This window comes from Zeus faber, assembly GCF_960531495.2.
Source record: "Zeus faber genome assembly, chromosome: 2".
NCBI classification, from domain to species: Eukaryota; Metazoa; Chordata; class Actinopteri; order Zeiformes; family Zeidae; genus Zeus; species Zeus faber.
The window spans coordinates 13662473-13684136 of record NC_137189.1 but is presented as its reverse complement, the minus strand read 5'-3'; the positions used below and the strand labels follow the sequence as shown (position 1 = coordinate 13684136).

General features: G+C 41.5%; 2 protein-coding genes across 3 annotated transcripts; both read left to right on the top strand.

Annotated features, from left to right (window-relative positions):
* The first annotated feature begins 1162 nt into the window (after nucleotides 1-1162).
* On the top strand, nucleotides 1163-5914 carry LOC307227265 (sphingosine-1-phosphate phosphatase 1-like). The gene is made up of 3 exons (XM_079996537.1): nucleotides 1163-2204; nucleotides 3461-3550; nucleotides 4658-5914. Exons 1-3 carry the CDS (start codon nucleotides 1503-1505, stop codon nucleotides 5207-5209), a joined length of 1344 nt encoding a protein of 447 aa, XP_079852663.1. The 5' UTR covers nucleotides 1163-1502; the 3' UTR covers nucleotides 5210-5914.
* A 1493-nt stretch (nucleotides 5915-7407) lies between these two features.
* On the top strand, nucleotides 7408-21607 carry abcd4 (ATP-binding cassette, sub-family D (ALD), member 4). Of its 2 annotated transcripts, XM_079996930.1 has the most exons (19): nucleotides 7408-7975; nucleotides 8063-8181; nucleotides 8859-8986; nucleotides 9575-9714; nucleotides 9967-10083; nucleotides 10672-10797; nucleotides 11492-11542; nucleotides 15473-15567; nucleotides 15663-15784; nucleotides 16624-16715; nucleotides 16879-16968; nucleotides 17715-17920; nucleotides 18462-18553; nucleotides 18930-18966; nucleotides 19315-19364; nucleotides 19463-19515; nucleotides 19603-19679; nucleotides 19892-20007; nucleotides 20203-21607. In XM_079996930.1, exons 1-19 carry the CDS (start codon nucleotides 7935-7937, stop codon nucleotides 20302-20304), a joined length of 1854 nt encoding a protein of 617 aa, XP_079853056.1. In that variant the 5' UTR covers nucleotides 7408-7934; the 3' UTR covers nucleotides 20305-21607. The 2 variants fall into 2 exon arrangements, with proteins under 2 accessions (XP_079853056.1, XP_079853057.1); XM_079996931.1 differs by lacking the exon at nucleotides 19892-20007 and having other exon boundaries at nucleotides 20203-20228.
* The last annotated feature ends 57 nt before the right edge of the window (nucleotides 21608-21664 follow it).

Below are 21664 nucleotides of genomic sequence, written 5' to 3'. Positions count from 1 at the left end.
GATTTTCACAGCCTTTTTGTTAGTGGAATGAAAATAGTTTAGAAATAGTAAAGTAGTTTGATTAAAGGCAGTAAAAGTTTCTTTATATTTATGTAGAAATATTTTTGCCATAAGCGATATTAAATAAATTGAATGTGTGAGGTAGTTGGAATATGGTCCAACGTTACTAATAACGATATTTGAATGTCTTATGCATTCGCTAAATAAATTTATATATATATATATATATATATATATATATATATATATATATATATATATATATTTATATATTTATTTGTTTATTTGTTTGTTTGTTTGTTTTTTTATTTATTTTATTTTTTTCACAGTTTATCTTCAGGGTTATACACCAAATGGTCGTGAACTTGGTTTTCTTTTCGCTAAATGTAGGTATATCCTTTTATCTCTACATTTTTTAAATATACCGTTCCTGAAATAATATATTATATCCATGCATAATAAATGAAAATCGGGTGTACCCGTTTCAAGGTTGAGTCATGAACCACATAGTTAATCATTTTCATTTATTATTCCCATATTACACATTTCGACAATATATTTGCATTTAAAGAGTGTGGATGAATAATCGAATATATGATTCTGTTAACCCTACAAATAAGAGAATTTAGAAGAATGTAAGGGACTTAAGGAAAACAGGATTGATATAATAGGCGAAGATTGTTCGATGAGATGTTTATAGTGCAGCGAGGCGTTCGTGCTGCGTTCAATTGAAATCGTAACTCGGAAAATTCCAACTTTCGAATTAGAAAAAGCGCAACAAACGGCCATTCCAAGTTGGAATTTCGGGTTCGAGTTTACCCACAGCATTTCTGACAACGGAGCGACACGCACCGTTACCGTGAACAAGGCTCCCTGCTTGAACACATCTAACTTCCATCTAAACACATATCCTTATATTTATAAGCTTGGCAAAACAAACACAACCCCCCCACACCGCCATCCCTCCGATAAGAAGTGACGGACACGTGCAGCTCGCTCTGAAGCGGTGAAATATCGATGGGGGGGGGGAAATGACCAACTTTGACGTGCGTTCGAACGCAGCGCCGGCGCGACGCGTGGTGTGATGCCTCGTGGATCCAGCGGGTGGCGAGACCGGCGCTGCAAACCGCAAGAAGAAGAGTCAGGAAGCGGCTTTGACGCAGTTACGTTCCAGTTCGACCGTGATGCTATAATGTTTAACTGCGACGAACTTTGGAAGCGGCGGTCACCGTCGGGGCGGCTCAAAAGGGACGGAGCGCCGTAGCCTTAGCCCAGAGAGCCCGGTGTGGTTGGGAACGCCTCTCCTAAACGGTCGGTCATGGTGGATGTTTTAGTATTTGTTTCCGAAATGGCTCCGTTTTCCTGTTAATGCGGGGGTTTCGCCGGAATAAAAGGTCGATCGCCGGGTCCGTGTTGGCGCCGTCGATGGCTGAGCGCGCGTTGGACATAACGATCATATAACGGTCTGTCATAATAATATTAAGCGGCTATCGGGTTCAATCATGGCGGACTTGACCAAGTTCAGAGCGCTGTGCAGATACCTACAAGACCCCAGTCTTGTGGCGCGGTTCCAAACTTTGTGCGGCATTAAAGGGACATTTTCGGATAAAGTTGCCAAGTTGGAAAACCCACTCCCCCCGCCCAGCGGTCAGAGGGAAGTCGGTGGCGGAGCGGCTCATCCCAGGCAGAGAAGCGGGGTCCTGGATCAAGGGGAAGGGGAGAAGAACCACCACAAAAACTCTCTCTATGTGAACGGTTCAGCGGTGAGCGGGCCGTCTGAACCCGGGGTCCCGGCTCACTCACCCCAGGGGGCCGGGAGGGGCCCCGATCGGGCCAAACCCCTGCGGAGGAACTCGCTGACCGGCGACGTGGGCCAGGAGTTCATCATCCGGAACAAGCTCCTCTTCTACCTGTTCACGTTCGGCACCGAGCTGGGCAACGAAATGTTCTTCATAGTGTTTTTCCCTTTCCTCTTCTGGAACGTGGACGCCCTGGTTAGCCGGAGACTCATCGTGGTCTGGGCCTGGAACCTCTTCATCGGACAGTCCACCAAGGATCTGGTCCGCTGGTCCAGGCCCGCCTCCCCACCCGTGGTGAAAGTGGAGGTGTTCTACAACTCCGAGTACAGCATGCCGTCCACGCACGCCATGACCGGGACCGCCATCCCTTTCTGCCTGTTCCTGCTGACCTACGGACGGTGGGAGGTAAGCAGTGGGTGGAGCAGCTGGTGTGGAAAAGTAAACACTGCTTTAAAATGTGTATTATGAGAAGATGAACGCTGCTCAATATCACGGGAGAGAGGGATTTCCACCGATCCCCTTTATTTCGTGACGTGCCATGAGTGTGACATGGACATCCATGTGTTGCGTGTCTTAGAATCAGTACCATGACACTTTAGAGATGGGGGGAAAAAATTGACTTTTGTACCCCAGAAATAATGAAGCATGCGTGGAACTGCAAGAGGAAATAAGATTGATGGATAAGAAGTCGATTTCTGTGCTGAAACACAGCCAAGTTGGGAAGGGAGAGCCAAACAGTGTTAAAGGGCAGAGAGCAGACTGCGGTATGGAGCTGCTGAACTATGGCTTATATGCATAGGGAAGTTCCTAGAAAAGCTCTGTAAGGAAACCTGTAAAAGGACACCTGCAACCACCGGCAGGAGGTGGTGGGAATGCTGGTTGAGGATGACTTGTAGAATGGCTAAGAAATTAAATGACTTTAACGGAAGCAAAGGGGCAATAAGATGCAGACCATCAACAGCTTGCAGAGAAAGCAGAAGCTTCCAAGCATGAGTTTGTCTCAAATTTGGCCTTGCAGAATTGTTTGTTCCATGCAGTGAACTTTAACATTGTTTTGGGTTTAAAAAAAAAGAAGAAGAGGCACAATATGTTCACTCACACATCTTAGTTATGTGTGAATAACAATTATAATGGGGATTAATAACAAATGTGAGAACAATAATTCTTAGCAAATTGAAATAAAAGCAATGAACACAAAGCCCACTTGGATTAGTCATTTGTCAGCAGGTTATTTGACATGACTATGAATGGGATTTAGGACATTCTAGAGACCGATGTAGCCAGTCTCAAGTCCTATCATGTTCACTCACCATGGGCATGGCATCATGGTAGCTTAATGAGAACAAGTTAAACTGAAGTCAAACATCCGTAAATAGCTTTTATTGTCCCCACATACTACACTAATGCAAACAAATTCATGTTGACCGAACAGGCCGCCCCTTACCTTGAAATAACGCTGTGTAAAAGCCTGTTAACAACAGAATTAAATACTTTTGAACAATGAGGTGTTGCAGAAGGCGCAGTAAGTCTACCGAAAAACCTGTTTAATTTCACTTGGAATTCTAAGTCTGGGTCTTTAATTAAGGCCTATATCTTCATTTTATTTTTAGAGACAATGTTATTACCCAGTTGAAACTTCCTTCCTTTGTATGTTCTCTCAGTACCCCTTCCTGTTTGGCCTGTGTGTGGCTTTGTGCTGGAGTGTCCTGGTGTGTGTCAGTAGAGTCTACATGGGCATGCACTCCATCCTGGTAAGCATATCAGTGAACCATTCTCTGATCATAAACTTATTATATGAAGAATAACATCTGGACACTCAACACTGCCTCCTCAGGGCAGAGGGAGTAAAGAAAATGTCCCAACTTCTGGGAGCTTTGTTCTAGTTTTACTTTGAATGTGTTACATTGTTTATTACATTGGAAGTGCATTATGTCCTCTATTAAAGTGCCACACAACTTGGACAGTTTTATATGTTCTGTGACTTTTTAAACATTCCTGATGATGCAGTTCTTTCTCTGGCATACCCCACAGCCCACACAGTATACCTTTACCAGTATAACACCTTGCCGAATCCATATATGCCACCAGAAAATTGCAGCTGTGCAAAAAAGGAAAATCATGACCAACCGATTCATATTTATTAAGTTTTTTGATGATATCAAAGGTTGATATGCTGCTGTCTCTCTTGACACAGAGTGCTGACATTTCTCAGAGAACTCCCTGCAAGCTGACCCAGTTAATCAATCAAAGACTCAAGATTAAATCAGGTTCTGCAATAGCCTCATTACCTGTTGGTTGAGTTTTTGGCTCAACTAGCTGGTATTGACCTACAATGATAAACAATTGAACACAACAGCAGTGCTTGTGAATTGAACAGGTTCCTGGTTATTTTGAAAACTTGTATTTTACAATTTTTAATGGCATGAGAAAAGCTTTTTTTCAGAAACACTTCTGTAGCTTCCCAAACAGGTCAGGAACCAGAATAATCAAACCCTCAGGTGTATTGGGAGTTGGACATGCATTCAAAGTTGTACAACGTTGGTTGGAGATGGATTTATTTTGATAGCTTCATAGATCAAAAGCTAATCTCACACCATTTATCAGGTGCATAAATTCTAAATGGCATTGAAGGATTTTAATTACTTCACTTAAATGATTTCACCTCAAAATAAGCTGATTAAATATTGCCCGATGTGCCGTCAGGCATATCAATTGTTAGTGTTTTCAAGCTGAAATTAACAGGCATGTTTGAAAAGGAATTTCAGGAATGACCACCATCATCAGTTTTCCGAGATAATACCTTTGAATTTCAACAGCATGTTTTACATCAGTTTTGTATTAAAACCCTCTTCTTGCAGGAGGTCATCACAGGCTTCTTGTACAGCCTCCTCATCCTGGCCTTCTTCCAGACCATTTTGGACAAGATGGACGGCTTCTACATGACGAGCAACTACGCTCCACTCGTCATTGTGGTTTCTCACGTGAGCCTGGGCCTGCTGGCCTTCTCTTTGGATTCCTGGAGCACCTCGCGTGGCGACACAGCTCAGGCCCTGGGCACCGGCGTAGGCGTGGCCTTGGCCACCCACGTCAACCACCAGCTGGGGCTGCTGGCGGATCCGCCCCTCTCCATGCTGCCTCTGACTTTACCTCCCTTCAGCACCTCCCTGGTGTGGCGCTCCCTATCGCGCTTCCTGGTTGGAGTAGCCGCTCTCCTCTTTACAAGAATGGTGATGAAGGCGATCACTATCCCCATGTTGTGTGGACTATTCGGGCTGCCCCTGGGGGACGTGAGGCGGGCAAGGCAGCAGATGAGAGTGGAGCTGCCGTACCGTTACATTGTCTACAGTGTTGTGGGATTCAGCTGTGTGTGTATAGTACCCGTCCTCTTCAGCTTCTTAAACCTTGCCTAAGTGTTGTGTGTGTGTGTGTGTGTGTTTATGTGCAAACTGTAACATACAGTTACTGAAATTTTCTAACACGCTGAAGCCAAACTCAAAGCTTAAATACGCACTACTGATTTAAATGTGAGGTCCGTTCTTGACAGGTACTCCATGATTCATGTCAGCATGGCTGACCAAGGAACATGCAGGGCCCGGCAGTATATTTGAGCTGGTTGACAAAGCCTTAAGCCGTCCTGGTGGGCCAGTAGAAACCATAAACACCAGTGTGTGTTATAAACAACATTCTTAGTTTATAATACTTCTAACCACCATTAAACACATATACAGAGATATAAACCTCTGCATAATGGGAATGAAATTATGTTAAAATAATATTGAAATAAATTGTCTCTGGGCCGGTGGATTCAATGGCAGGGCCAGTGGATTTAAAAAGTTCCTGGCTCCGGGCAGTCATTGTCAACCCCTGACATGTTTCTTCAACTAGCATGAAGTGAAACTTTGCAGTTAAAAAAAACAGTAAAAACTGTGTACTGTGATCATGCTTTAATTTTAAAAAACAACTTTGTTAAGTGATCAAATCACAGTATACAGAAAGAACTTATTATCGGAAGCATAAGTAAAACAAATCCATGAATTAATGAGTAAAACTACTCATTGCTTTGCGGTGCCGATCTGGAGGATCTAACAATAATAAAAGTGTTAATTAAATATGAATATTGAAATTTCCCTTTGAATTATATTAAATCAGACAGTGAAAATGTATTTCTCAAATGTACAAAAACAACGAACACCTTGTTCACAAAGTTTATCACAAAGTCTAAGAAAGTGTAACCTTTTGGCTAGAGAGATAACAGATTCTGCTTTTTATCTGTTCTGCAATTTATCCTCTCACCTAGTTTCAGCTGCTATACTCTTCTCCTTACATCACCGCGGTGACTTCTGACTATTCTCAGAAGTGAAACAAAGGGGAAACCATCAAGATACGGGGGTCAACATTGCTTCCATGCCTCTAATTCCTTTTTCAACAATTTAATTTGTATATTTAGAATTTTTCCCATATGTCTAATACTGAGTAGAAAAGAAAATATAGTTTATGGCGTGTATCAAATTCGTCTATAAAACGATGATCTTATGGCACATTATTTGAACATTCCGGCGGCATAACAATTAAATCCTAATTATCAAAATCATTTACATTTACCTGCATTTCTTTCAATACCGTATTTATTTGCTGTCTTACTGGGGTTTTTTTTTAACTTTCAGTGCCATAATTAATATGTTGGTGACAGATGTTTTCAATGTGATTGGGTAATCTTTTTTTAGGTTCATTATTAACAGTATCTTTTATTTTAATTTCATTTTTTGGTTGGTTGTTTTTACATCAGGGGTCAACGTTGCGGACCCCCGGTATGTTTGGAACAGTATGCAAAGCCCATATACCTTAAAGGATAACATCTGACCAGTATTTCATCATATCAGGTTGGTGTTGGGCATTGGGAATTACATGTGTATTGAAAGACCAAACACAAATGCCTCAAAGATTATTGATGTTGTTTTCCAAGAGTGTTGCAACGTTGGGTCATTCTGAAAACATCGGACACACTTCGTAGAGCTGTGTGGTTGCAGATGCTGTCCATTTTCTTCCCCCGTATCCCCAATAACCCGCACTAGTTGGCTCGCAGTGCTGACAAAGCAAACAAGAGAAGACAGTGCAGATCTGAGGCTCTAATGACGTCAGGGGAGCGGCTCGCGCTGCCTTCCAAGCAAACTCACAAATCGGTAAATCTGTGCAGACGTGTAACCGAGTGCCTCTAATCCAAGTCACAAGCAAGTCCAGGTCATCTTTCTTTGGCCAAGTCAATTCAAGTCCTAAGTCTGGCCACTCTCCCCCCCCCCCCCCCCCCCCCCCAAGTATCTGGTCTTTATAAAGAGAAAAGACAAGGTATTAGTACCTGTCTAATAATTGTAATATTATTGGGCAATCGATCTAATCTATTCAAAAAGTATGAGAGAGGGGGAGAGAGTATTATAATATTGATATTCAGTGGAATAAATGTAATCAAACAAATAACTTTATAAAAGCTTATTTCTCGATTTATTCTCAATCCAAAATAAATATCGCCTGTTTGACCACCGTTTTAATCTTCCAATTTCAACTTTTTTTTATGGAGAACTGTTGATCATGACGATGCCATTCACAGCCTCGAAGAGACGCGTTTGTTTGGGAAGTGTTTGGACGCACGTTAGACCGGAAGTCATAGATAAATAGGTCGGTGTGGAGAACACGTTAAAAGAAAAACACTTTCAACGTTTTAATGCCAACACGAGCCGTCGTGGGGTCTCACACAGTCAACACCCATCCCAAAGTCCCCTATTTTCAAGCCTCGAATTTTAAGGCTCCGCGTTTCGTTCCGTCCATTGCGTCACGGGGACTTTTATCTTGGAAGAATGAAAGTAAAGCTGGCGACACCTTAGACCGGAAGTTGAACTCACCGTGGCGGTTTGCATGTGATACGTAAACTGGGGTTTATGGGGTTTGTAGAGAGCACGGAAAGAGCGACGAGCTGCCCCCTTTCGATGTGGTGAACAACGACTAGCCTCCGCGCCCACCGTTAACACCCGTTTTCAGCCGGCTCGGTTTGTTGGCCAGAAAAGTCAGCTAGTTAGCTCGCAGAGCCATTTTCAAAACAAGAGAGCTTGACCGTCCGCACCATCAGACGGTCACCTGGCGCAAATGCCACCGCTGCAGAGGGACAGCTCCCCGGAGAAGAAAAGGTGAGGCCGCTTCGACGTCTCTCTCTCTCTCTCTGCTCGGTGTCAACGCAAATAACGGGTGTTCACAGCGTGTCGTCTCATCGTCAGACCACAGCTGGACTGGAGGTTTGTGCAGAGGTTCTGCGGCATCCAGAGGGTCCTGTTTCCGTCATGGAGCAGCCGGAGTGTGCTGATGTTTGGGACCCTGCTGGCACTCACTCTGACTGGTAGGTCTGCTGGGAGTTTAGCTTTTGGTAAGAGAAGTATCAGAGGAAACGTTGCGGTACTCGCATTTGTTTTTAAATTCAACAGCGTTATTGGAAATCAAATCATAACACTGCTTACCCACACACCTTTTGTTCAATATAAGTAGTGACGGTTTCTCATAAACATTGCTTTTTTTTACTTTTGTATATCCGTGTGCCAAATAGGACATTCCGATTGACCATGGATAGATAAATTCCCTCTTTTAACCTTAACCACAACCCCAATACGTGCCCAGCAATTAAAATGAATATGAACAAACGCCAAAAATGTTAAACCTTATAACAACCTCAATCAAACTAGGACCACAAATCCATTGTTTTACCTCCTGGTCCTGTTTACCACCCTCATATTAGATGTGTAATATACCAGACTTTCAATAATGTAAAGTCACCAATGGTGTGCACTACAGGGAAAACCACCTATTTTTTAACAGTTTATTACTCACGATCCATCTTACCACTGATGTGTGGGCCTCATTTGGCCGCTAGTTGAATAGCCCTACCCTTCAGACTGCATTGATTTTCTCTCTGACCTTTAGCTCATGTTTTAATGGCTCCATTGTCTTTCCTTGGCTTACCAGTCAGTTCTCTGTTATCTCACATTGCCGACTCATCATTTTATTTTATTTTTTTACCAGAGCAGCTGATAATTTACAAAGTGGGCGTCCTCCCGAGCCAGTTCTACAAGGTGTTGGCTGACAAGGATTATTCCAGCTTCAGGAATCTGGTGGGCCGCGCCATGTTGCTCATCCTGCTCAACTCCACGGTAAGTTGATGGCGAAGCTGAGGATGCACCAGTGTAATAATAAACAATAAAAATAAAAGTTAAATAAGTGAAGTTGCCCGTCACAGTACTCGCTGCCATACTATATATGTAGGGGCAATGTTTCCATATTACATCAAAAATCTGCACGCAACACAAACAGACCTCAGCAATGATTATATTGGTGGCGTTGTATTGGCATATATTTTTCAGTGAAATATATTCAAAAATATTATATTTTTATTTGTTTATTTAATTTGGATGGTTCAATAGAGAATGCAACTTTTCAGAAGATGCATTAAAAATGAACTATTTCCAATCCCGATAAGAAAATATAAAATGGGGGGTGGTAATAGCCTACAATAGCAGTAACATTTATTGGGTTTGAGGTAGTAAAAAGCTACTGGATTACCTACGAGGTCAGGACTCCCTGACATGTGTCTTATAAAGCCTGGCTTCAAAGGGCAGTTGGAAAAACTTTAGGATGTATTTGGCATGTGGCATTTAAAAACAGCAACATTTTATTATTCCAATCCCTTTTTATTTTTTGCTCTTGTCTGTGCAACCCCCATCCCCTTCTCTCTCCTTCAGCTGAAAAGCCTGGACCAGTACATTTGCAGTCAGATGTACGTCAACTGGCGGAAGACGCTGACGGAGAATCTCCACGCTGCCTACTTCCAAGGCAGAGTCTATTATGTACTCAATGTTCTCAGAGAGGACGTAGATAACCCGTAAGCCAGACATTCTGAAATCTTGTCCTCACAACAAATGTCTTTTGTGTAGTGTGTCTAGTCTCAATAAATCAATGAACACAGATACCACTTAGCAGTTACAAGCACATAAATACAACACTTGAAAACATATTCCAGGTCTTGGACTATGTTTGCTTATTATATGGTCCTGTCGCTTTTTTATATAATGTGGTATTGGTCTGTGACTTGATTGTATTCGTATGTATGTTTTTGTTTTTTGTTTTTTTCCAGAGACCAACGGATCAGTCAGGATGTGGAGAGACTGTGTAAGCAGATGAGCACCATGGCGAGTCGGCTCATCGTGTCACCGTTCACCCTGGCGTACTACACCTACCACTGCTTCCAAAGGTGGGACTGTGGCCACAATAACAACAGCAGTAACAGTGTGGAAGTACACATTCTCATTTCATATACAATGGTACCTCGACTTACGACTGTAATTCGTTCTATAAGAACGGTCGTATGTTAAAACAGTCGTATGTCAAAGCAATTTTTCCCATAAAAATTATGAAATCATCAGTTTTCATGACTATGGCTACTTGTATCTTGGATTAGTCTCAAGTAGATGCGGTCATAAGTCGAGGTACCACTGTATTGCATTAGTTTCCTAAAGGATCTTATATTGATTTCTTAGTGTTAAGATGTTTGTTAACTACACAATGGCCACCACGCCTAAGACTTTGACTGTTTGTTTTGGATAGTTTTCAGTAATGGGAAGAGGCGGGAAATGGGGGACGATGTGAAAGCACTTACTCTGCACGTACACAACAAGAGCTAGGACTCCTGCAGTTACCGTCTATGGTAAATTACACAACGTAAGAAAATGTACTTGTTTTCCCTTTCAAGTGGGAGAGCTGTCGGTATGAACTTTGACTCAAGAGAGACTATTTGGTGTAATACTTCCCTTATTTTTTTTTTCATCTTTTCTCCTTTTAGTACCGGCTGGATCGGTCCAGTGAGTATATTCAGCTATTTTGTGGTCGGAACCATCGCCAACAAAATCCTGATGGGGCCCATTGTGACCACGCTGTTTGAGCAGGAAAAGCTGGAGGGAGACTTCAGGTAAATTCACTGAGTCTTGGAGTTCTAAGCGGAAACTAATCCACAACATGGTCAAAGGCAGAATGTACGTTTAGTTAAAAATGGCTGTTCGACCTCTTCTGGCTTTCTCAAAACTGTTTTTAAAGTAAAAAGTTAGAAACACAGTCTTCTCTGAGTAGCAACATCATGCTTGGATTTAAACCCGGTTTGTGCCTATTGTGTTTGGAGGCATGTCCTGACAGAGTTTGTTGTTGTGGATTTAAAAGGGAAGTTACTTCTGTGAGTTCCTGTTTTGAGGGTTTGAGGAAATATAACAGGATGTGTCTGCTAAAGAGGAGATTCGTTAAAAAGTAAAATTAAATTCCATTAGTGCAGTTTAAATGTTGACCACAACCAAAGATTATCACAATCATGTTCTTGCTGTGTGAAATGTCTCATTTCTACTTGTTCCAATTCAACATATTTACTGTTCTTGACAAGATTTTTATTTTTTATATTGCAGAGTTTATTTTTTATTTGTGTCTTGCTGCTTGACAACAGTGCATTCTTACTGGATGCACTTTGAAATGTCAGCGTTCAACTGGGTCAAAGTTCATGTGATTTTATGTTTGGCCCGCAACGCAGGGGGTAGTGTTGCTTTCACCCTCTCAACGCTGTGTCTAGCATTTTGGCACTGACCATCATATTATATGCGGTTTTGTTTTCATTTCTCCAGGTTCAAGCACATGCAGATTCGAGTCAATGCAGAGTCCGCAGCTTTTTACAGGTTAGTGCCATGTACATGCTTTACACACCTACAAACCCCACCTACAATGTCACAGACAATCATTTTTTTTCCCAAATAATAGATGTAGCCACTTAAATGAGTTGATAGACAGATATGTGTGTTTGTGGTTGGTATTCCCTAAAGGTCATGAGGATTATGTGGCGATAACCCATGATAGCGTGGCTTACGTAAGCACCAATGAGCTAAGCGGGTTCTCTAAACGCCACTTGGAGCTAAAACAGTCTGACTCAGCGGAGTCTGGATAAGATGGAGATAGGATCAACCAGTCCACGGAAAGCAGTTCAATACAGAACTTGATGTTTCTTTCACATTTACAGAGCAAGAATTACTGATGAAAGAATATGTGACCCACCGCAGACTTTAGGTACATTTGGTGGTTTTTGACTTTCTTTTTCACACATCATTTGGACGTGAAGAATCAGAGCTTTAAAACAAGTTGTGACTTGTGCAAATCAAGCAAATATTTTTCAAGCTATGACATGTTATTGACAACAGTGTGGCAAACTGTGATTCTGAGATAATCACCTTCAAAGTTTCCCCCACACTTGGCTTCATTCAGCCAGCTCCCAGAATGCAAATGGTTGGAGGACCAACTGTCTTGCTACTTGCCACATGGCTACTTGACACCCTGCTGAATGGGGCCTTGACACCCTGCTGAATGGGGCAATCTCTGCATTGTTCTTGTGTTTTGAGGGAATGTTGAACAGAGTCATCGACACACATCTTTTGTTTTTAAAAAGGCTTTTATTTAACAGTAAGAATATACATGTTTTATAAACGTGGAATCATTTAGCAGTTTAAAAGTGCAGACAACACAACAAAATGTCGAGTCTATCAATAATATGAGTCTCTGTATATCAGCCTTGGTGTGTAATCTAATATATTAATGTGCGTATGCCAAATATCTTCAAAGTTGTTGGAGTTATTATGTGGGCTAACCTCAACACTACCCCAGCTCCACTCTGAGAGCCTCTTTGGGGCTGCCACTTTTCATTTCCTTTTCGCCCCTGGCTGCATTTGCGGGTAAACTTGAGAATTTTGGCCATTGTTACTTTTTCATAATCTGCAGCACTAACCTCAACTTTTTCTGTGTTAACAGCGGACGAGTCGTCGGTCTCCTCCGGTTGTTCTTGAAAATATCAAATTTCATCGTCACATTCAGGTTGAAATGTGCTGTTTGAAATGTTCTCCAAGGCCGGGATAATGCCGGTATCAGATTCAGCATCGCTGTCGACGAACATTAAGTCCAGTACGCACTGCTTACACTGACTTGGATCTATCGCACTGGTCAGATTAAGGTCCGCGATATGACTTTAGGTCTTCCGCCACCCGCTTCTCATAATCCATAACAACACGGAGATGAAAGTTTTCAGACAAGTGAAATCAGATCCTCGTCTTGTTTACGGAAGTGACGTCAGCATTACTTGTTCGTTGGTATACACAATACCGTCTCATTGTGTGCGTTAAAGTAGTATGATTTAAAGGTTTAACTCTATCAAAACGGTTTCACATTGACTTCACATCACATGGAATATGGAGGAATGATCTTCACCTGGACGGTCACGTTAAGCGAAACGATCGATCAGTGTTTTTCAGAGCTATTCAGCGTCTCTGTAAGTGAACCGTGTTTCCCCATGTAATCTAAGGGGAATATTTAATTCCACAGTTTAACATTTTTCCACTATTTATAAATCAAACTCAGTTTTGAAAATACGTTGAGAGATTAAAAAAAACACAAGGGAACATGAATCTGGAAAAATCAAAATTTCCTTCTTGAAAGGTTTTTTTTTCAACTTATTTGGCTGCTCTGTGTGTGTGTGTGTGTGTGTGTGTGTGTGTGTGTGTGTGTGTGTGTGTGTGTGTGTGTGTGTGTGTGTGTGTGTGTGTGTGTGTGTGTGTGTGTGTGTGTGTGTGTGTGTGTGTGTGTGTGTGTGTGTACACACTACTCACTACTCACTACTCACTAAAAGTTAGGGATATTCGGCGTTCGGGTGAAATTTCAGGATGAACCTAAAATGCACTATAACCTTTACAGGTGAACTTAATTTGACCTTCTCTAAACTTTTGAATGCACATGTCCAACTGTTCAATGTTTCAGTACATTTTGCACAACTTGCTGTTCTCTAACAAGGAGCTGAACGGCAAAATTCACAACAGGTGTTTGATCCATGAATCAACCAATACATTTCCTGGTTCAATTAGAATTGGTATTTAAACAGTCCTCTTCATCATGCTGTTCACATTTTGACATCATGAGACCAAGACAACACCTAGCAATTGATCAACAGTACCTCGCCATTGCGAGGCTTCAAACAGGATGTTGTCAGAGGGAAGTGGCTACTGAGCTTAGTGTGTCACAGAGTGTCATCAGCAGGTTCCAACAGAGATACAGAGACTGGAAGAGTCACAGAAAGGCATAGAAGTGGACGTCCTTTGGCCACATCCCACACTGATGAGCGCTTCATTGTGAACAGTGCCCTGTGCAACCGGATGATGAATGTCACTCAACTCCAGGCACATTTAAGGGAGGTGAGAGGCCTCCAAGTGTCACGTCAGACCATTCAAAACCATTTACATCAGCATGGTCTGCGTGCTAGACGACCTGCAAGGAAACCTGACCACACCACCAGGCACAGGCGTCATCGTCTTGCATGGGCCAGGGAGCATTGAGGCTGGATGAGGGACCAGTGGCCTCAGTGCTGTTCTCTGATGAAAGTCGATTCACATTGAGCACAAATGATGGCCGCCAACAATGTTGGACATGTCAAAGAGAGGGCTATGCATCAGCCACTGTTGTCACCAGACAAGCCTTTGGTGGTGGTGGTGTTACAGTGTGGGCAGGTGTGTCTAGTCAATACAGAACTGCCCTACACTTTGTGAATGGTACAGTGACAAGCCCATACTACCTGAATAACACCATTAATCCAGTCATTGTGCCCCTGCATGAACAACACAGGCCTCATTTCATCTTCGTGGACGACAATGCTCCAGCTCATTGAGGTCGCATCATGAGGGAACGGCTGCTGGAGACTGGGGCACCTCAAATGGAGTGGCCTGCACTTTCTCCAGACCTGAATCCCATAGAAAACCTATGGGATCAGCTGAGTCGCCGTGTAGAGGCTCGTAACTCTGTACCCCAGAACCTCAATGACCTGAGGGCCGCCCTTCAAGAAGAGTGGGGGGCCATGCCTCAGCAGACAATAAGTCGACTTGTGAACAGCATGAGAGGTTGTTGTCAAGCTGTAATTGATGCTCAAGGGCACATGAGAATTTATTGAGACATTGACATTTTTTGTTGTGGTAAACCCACCACTGTTGTTGGCTGGTTTCAGTAAATTGTTTGAGATGAGGAAATCACCATTGCATGCTTCTACTTAAATGCCCTACTTTCATGATATAATATCACTGTAGCGTGAACTTTTTACATTTTCCATGAATTTCACCCGAAAGCCAAATATCCCTAACTTTTTTTGGTGTGTGTGGGGGGGGGGGGGGGTCTGTCTATTTGTTATATATATATATATATATATATATATAAAATTAATTTTTCGAATAAATATTTTTTTCATATTCACATGCACGCAATTGACTGGAAGAACAGCCAACATGTTGGCAATTTCAATTAGCTATATATTAGCTATATCTATAGTGAGTTCTCAAACTATCCTGCTCCCGACCAGGCAAGCTCCAGGCATATGTTGCCATGGTAACCTAGCCAGCATTTTATCTAGCGGGATCTTAGGAACCCTCTTATACCGGAGTTACTCAGGCTAGCAGAATTTATCCTTGCGGTGTAAGTGACCTTTAGGGAATACTCTGGTTGTAGTTTCTGTCTTTGTTTCTTCCCAGTGTTTGTTTACATGCAAAAATAACGCTGCTTGTTTCTTCTCCCTGTGTGCGTGTGTGTAGAGCTGGTAAAATCGAACACATGAGGACTGACTGCAGACTGCAGACATTGCTGCATACTCAGAGGAGCCTCATGAACAAGGAGCTCTGGCTTTACAGTACATATATCTCCTACACTCACGCAGGTCATGAGCTGCTCCATGAAGGCTTCTAGATTTAGTATTTGCTAACACGCAGCTTTCTCTCCCTCCAGTTGGTGTGAACACCTTTGACTATCTGGGAGGCTTCCTCAGCTACATCATCATCGCCATTCCCATTTTCACCGGCATCTACGACGGCCTCAGCCCCGGTGAACTAAGTGCACTCATTAGCAAGGTAGGGTCATACCCAGGCTTTGTCCTGGGGTTGATTGTTATATTTCCCAAATAAATTCCTGTATTTGACCAAAACAGGAATATGACAGCAACCCTCAGGGAACGTTGGCCATTGGAGAGATGTTTTTCCATTGTTTCTAATCTAATTTTGTAAAGAAGATTTATTTTCTTGTGTTTATGATATATCTTTCTAAATATATAGGCTTATATTGGGTGTACATTTTGTGGACGACCACTAGGTGGCAGTAAAGCCCATTCTTTCTTGGGAAATGACCCTCGACAAGCTGTAGTTTTTTGGGAGAACATCTACAGATTCAAGATTGAGGTTTATTTGTCACATACATATACATACGTTCATACATATATGCAGTGAAATGCCTTTGCAAGGCACCCGGGGATTATGCACAATAGTTACCAAACCGAACATAATAGCTTACCTAATTCCTACATAGCTAACTAACCTAAACTAACTAATTCCTAAAACATAATGCAGTTAGTGAATAATATTAATACAATTGAAATAAAATAAGACTCAAAAAGATAATACAGAGTGGGGATACAGAATAGAAGTGAAGGGAATAGACATTGCCATATCTCCTTCCTTTATGTTGTAAAACAATCAAACATTAGCTTGAAAAATCCTGGATGTAGAAGGTCCCAAAATTAAGAATTGCCACGTACATGTTTTTACATATACGAGTCTTGACTTCTGATGCAACTAAGACTTAGTCTTCATCCCTATCTTCTGTTTCTTTGTACACATTAAACTCTTCCTTTAATTTTCTGAGTGAGTTTTTTGTTCCTGCTTGATGTTCTCTTTTTCATTTACTTTCTCCTCAGAATGCATTTGTGTGCATCTATTTGATCAACAGCTTCACACAGCTAATAGACCTGTCAACCACTCTGTCAGACGTGGCCGGATACACCCACAGGTGTGTGTGTGTGTGTGTGTGTGTGTGTGTGTGTGTGTGTGTGTGTGTGTGTGTGTGTGTGTGTGTGTGTGTGTGTGTGTGTGTGTGTGTGTGTGTGTGTGTGTGTGCGCGCGCAAAATGGGGAAAAACTGTGTCTGTAAATCTTTTGTGTGTGTTTTATCAGGATTGGGGAGCTGAGGGAGGTGATGGATGAAATTTTGCGAAAGCAATGCGACTACGACCCAGCATCGGGCAGCTGCTACGACTTTGACAGGTACAACCGCGTTTGGCTTCTGTTTCCCATTAATCCCTATTTCGACCCTGGCATGATTTTTATGATCTCAAATACTCTTGCATGTAAATTGCTCATGAATGTACAATAAACTAAATAAAAAAAATGGGTGCTGTTAGTTGCCGTGTATGTAAATATCCTAAATGCTACACAAAAAAAGCCAATTAAATGGTTGTTCCTACCCTCCTCCAGTATTGAATAATTTATTTATTATATATATTTTTTTATCATCTTGTATATAACATACAGTGGTACCTCGACTTACGACTGTAATTTGTTCTATAAGAACGGCCGTATGTTAAAACAGTCATATGTCGAAGCAATTTTTCCCATATAAATTATGAAATCATGAAGGTTGAAAATAAACAAAATACACAGCACAAACACAGTAAATATGAAAAAAATATTGATAAGCCATGAACTACGTGCAGACACCATGTGGGTCGCCCGCTGACTGACTGCTGACTGACTGCAGACTGACTGCAGACTGGCCGCCAACGAGCCAACTGCAAATTTCCACGGTCGTATCTTGGAGCAGTCGGTCGCAAGTCGATACAAATTTTCACGACTATTGCGACTCGTATCTTGGATTAGTCGTAAGTAGATGCAGTCGTAAGTTGAGGTACGACTGTATTCCATTGTTTTCACATCGGAAACAATGGGATATGGAACGAGGAGCGTTTGTTTTTCATCTTTTCTAACAAATATCCACTCCCTCCATCCCACAGTGACTTGAATATCCACGCCGGCCCTGTGGACACGGCCTTTATCCTGGACCGGCTCTCCTACAGCTCTCCCTACTCGGAGCAGCTCCTGGTTGAGGATCTGAGCCTGAGGATCAGCAAGGGAACCCACCTGCTGGTGGTGGGAAACACCGGCACCGGAAAGACCTCCCTGCTGAGGGTCCTCAACCGCCTGTGGGAAGCACAAAGCGGTGAGGAGTGTTCACATATTCAATACAGTGGAGAGATATGGTGATAAGGTATTTGCACTAACATCACCCCAGTGTGTCAGGCTGTGAAACCAGACAAAAACACAAAATTATACACATGCAACAAAAATGCCGTGCAGTATTTAGAGGCTGATTCAAGCAGGACAGTAAAAATAACCATCGGATTAGTACGTTTATATCCGTGGATATGAGACCGTACTCTGTAGTGTAGAATACTAATGTTAGGAGCATGAGCCCTGTTACACTATTCCTTCTCAATCGCATTTTAAGCAGACTGTAATTCTTATCTTGGACAAAGAAATCTATATCTTATTGTTTTATGTGAAATGATATAAGGCTCTACTTTTATGACACCATATCAGATGGATTATCCTACTATTATGATGCCACTTTATTTACATTATGAGACACATTCTATGGCGTTTTTATTCATGGTTTTTTTTTTGTATGTTTGTTTATATATTTATTTATTTATTTATTGCAGAAGCAAAACATCTCTGATACATTTATCATATTTCTCTAGGTTTTGTACTGATGACGTCATGCTTCGGACCTCGGGGGATTCTGTTCCTGCCACAGAAGCCGTACCTAACTGATGGAACACTCCGAGAGCAGGTTGCCTCAATGTTCCTCTCCTATAGAATGGCTCACTTTTGTCATAGCAAAGTGTCTTAAATGGTCAGTTTAGTTTGTTGTTTTTTCAACCCAGGTGCTATTGAACCACTGCCTTGCCTGAACTGGAGTTGCACAGACAGATATTTTCAGAGATTGCTGTAATGTTGGGGTTTAGAACCGTGTTGTTACCTTTGCAGACACGACATAGGGCAGTAGCCTTCAAAAAGCACAACTGTAGAGCGTTTAATTTCAAGCTGACCTAGGTTTAGGAAAAACAACAAATCTTTCCTTTCAGCCTTTTAATGATTGAAAATCTATTTATATTCTAAAACTATTTGCAGAGAGAATGACATCCATGTACTTAAATCTCAAACAGGTGATCTACCCCTTGAAGGATATTTACCCTGTATCAGGTATGAGTTCATATGTTCACTGAGATAACAACTAGAGATTATAGATCTGTATTAATATATTCATTTGTCTGTTTGTTCCTTTTTTTTCCTGGTAAAGTGTATATAATACAATAGATGTATAATGGTATTGAATATTAACTTTAATATTGAAGACATATATTATATATACCTACATATATACATACCTATATTAACTTGGATGTGAAGAAATATTAGTGTGAATTAATTACGCCCTCCCAAGGGTTCCTGAGTTTTTAGTATGACAGAATCTTCCACACAGATCTTAAAGAAACATCGAAATGGAATGACAAACGAGAGATGAGATGAATATTTCTTGGTTGTTTTCAGGGTCGGTGGACGATGAACGCATTGTACAATTTCTCGAACTGGCGGGAGTGGTGAGAGATTTTGTCAAAATTATTATATTAGCCTCAGCAATTCACCTTTGAACTTAAATAGATTCTAAACCGGAATTAATCTTTGTCCCCTGCCCCAGGCCAGCCTCCTGAAGCGGACCGGCGGTTTGGACACGAAGGTCGACTGGAACTGGTGAGCGGGAAACAGGAAGTGTATCAAACAGTGTATAAACACAAAGTGATGGGTTGCTGGTTCTTCTAATGACGCGCGTTGTTTCAGGTACGATGTCCTGTCCCCCGGCGAGATGCAGCGTCTCTGCTTCGCACGCCTCTTCTACCTGCAGCCCAAGTACGCAGGTGTGTTCCGCCACCTGTCAGTATTTATTAAAGATATTTGGGACGATCATTTGTGGTAAAATATCATTTTTAATCTGGTATAAGTATTGGAATTGGCCTTTGTGGTTCAACTGGTTTGTAGTTCGATGCCATGTTTTACCAATGTGAAGTTCCCAATTCTACCTTTGCCAGTATATTATTTAAACTATTATGGTCTGGTGTGTTCGTCCCAGTGTTGGACGAGGCCACCAGCGCTCTCACGGAGGAGGCTGAGGCTCAGCTCTACAGAGTGTGTAAGCAGCTCGGCATGACCCTGATCAGCCTGGGACACCGCAGCAGCCTGGAGAAGGTACAATGAACATGTGAAATACAAGTTAGTTTTAGTGCTTTAATTGGATTGAATATTGGAAATTGCAGCCTTTAAGAGCAGAAAGAGGTATCATTTAGGCTATATCGCAATAATTGCCGAATTCCAGATTGAAGATGATATTGAGAGCTGAAGATTGATATCATAATAACAATAATAATAATATCTCTACTACAGTACCATGATGTTCTCCTGAAGCTGTGTGGGGGCGGTCGCTGGGAGCTGACCAAGCTGAGGGAACCCTCTGGAAGCCTGAGCCTCCGAGATGGCGGCGTATAACTTGAAGCTTCCTGCTCCGAATCCCTCGACACGCCGGAACAACCGGAGGTGAACTACTCCAACTGCCCTTGAGCAAGGCACTCAAAACAACCACTGTGCTTGGTTGGCTTGCATTTTTATTTGAAATTCAGTTGTTTCACCGCAACGTGCCTGGTCAAAGATATACAAAAACAATTGCTTGGCCAACATGAGAATTGACATTTTGCACCCAAAGCCGGTTTGGTGATGTTTGGTAGTTTCAACGGATGAAGATTGTTGTCCTGGATGCTTTGGGAGTTTTGCAAAACAGTTATTGTTGGGTTTTTTTTTGTTTGTTTGTTGGTTTTTTTTTTTGTTGTTTTTTTTGCTGAAATCTTGCACATCAGAAAGGAAATACAACAACATTAGGTACATTATGGACACATGTGCCTTCATCTAATGTTGAGTAAGAGGATTGTTTACAATGATTCCACTGAAAAACACACCATTTACTCAGAGGAATTGTTCATCAAAGCATGTGACAGTTTTATTGATTTAACAATAGTCAATTTCATAGAATATGCACAATAACCACATTACAGAAAATGTAAAGAAAGTTACAATTATTTTCAATAAACAGGCACTACATTGTTTAATAGACAATCTCTTAAAACTGTTAATATTTGAATGAGATCTCATCACTGAGGATCTCCAGCACAGAGACAACTATAACCTTGGATTATCTCCCAAAAAGCAGTAAGGTCGTCCCTGCGTGTTCGCTCCGCCATGATATGAAGTATAGCATTATAAATCAAAAAATTATGCAAAATAAATTAAAATGTTATGTGTATATGAGGGAAGAAATTAGTCCGTGTGTCTAACTGAATGTCGCGCCATACTTTAAAAATGTTAATGGTTTCTGCCGGGGAACTGGGATTGAGGGTAAAATAAGCAGCCCGGTTCTAATCAGTAAGGTAAAACTCGTACCAGTTCTCAGAGGTTTTAGGATCATCAGCTGCTCTTAAACCTCAGCAGTCTCTTCCATCTGGTTTGGGGTATTGTGCCACATCGCAGGTTATCAGCTAATTATACAAATGACAACAGAGATTAAATATTTAACTCAAATTTTGTGAACAACAGATGACCCCGGTCAAACCAAAACATTTTACAACGTTTTACTTATACTTGAGGTTTTGAAGTTCATACGAAGTCTGAAAGTGTTTTTAAATTTCTATTGTTAAATTTTTATTGTTGCATTTTCAAGTTTAGAAATGTGCATGGAATTTGAATTGTAAAGTGCTCTGAGATAAAAAAATTTTTTTTTTTTTTTTTTTTTTTAAATAATGCCTAGTGAATATAAATGATGAGGGAATTACAAATGAATAAACAATTTCTTCTTGAA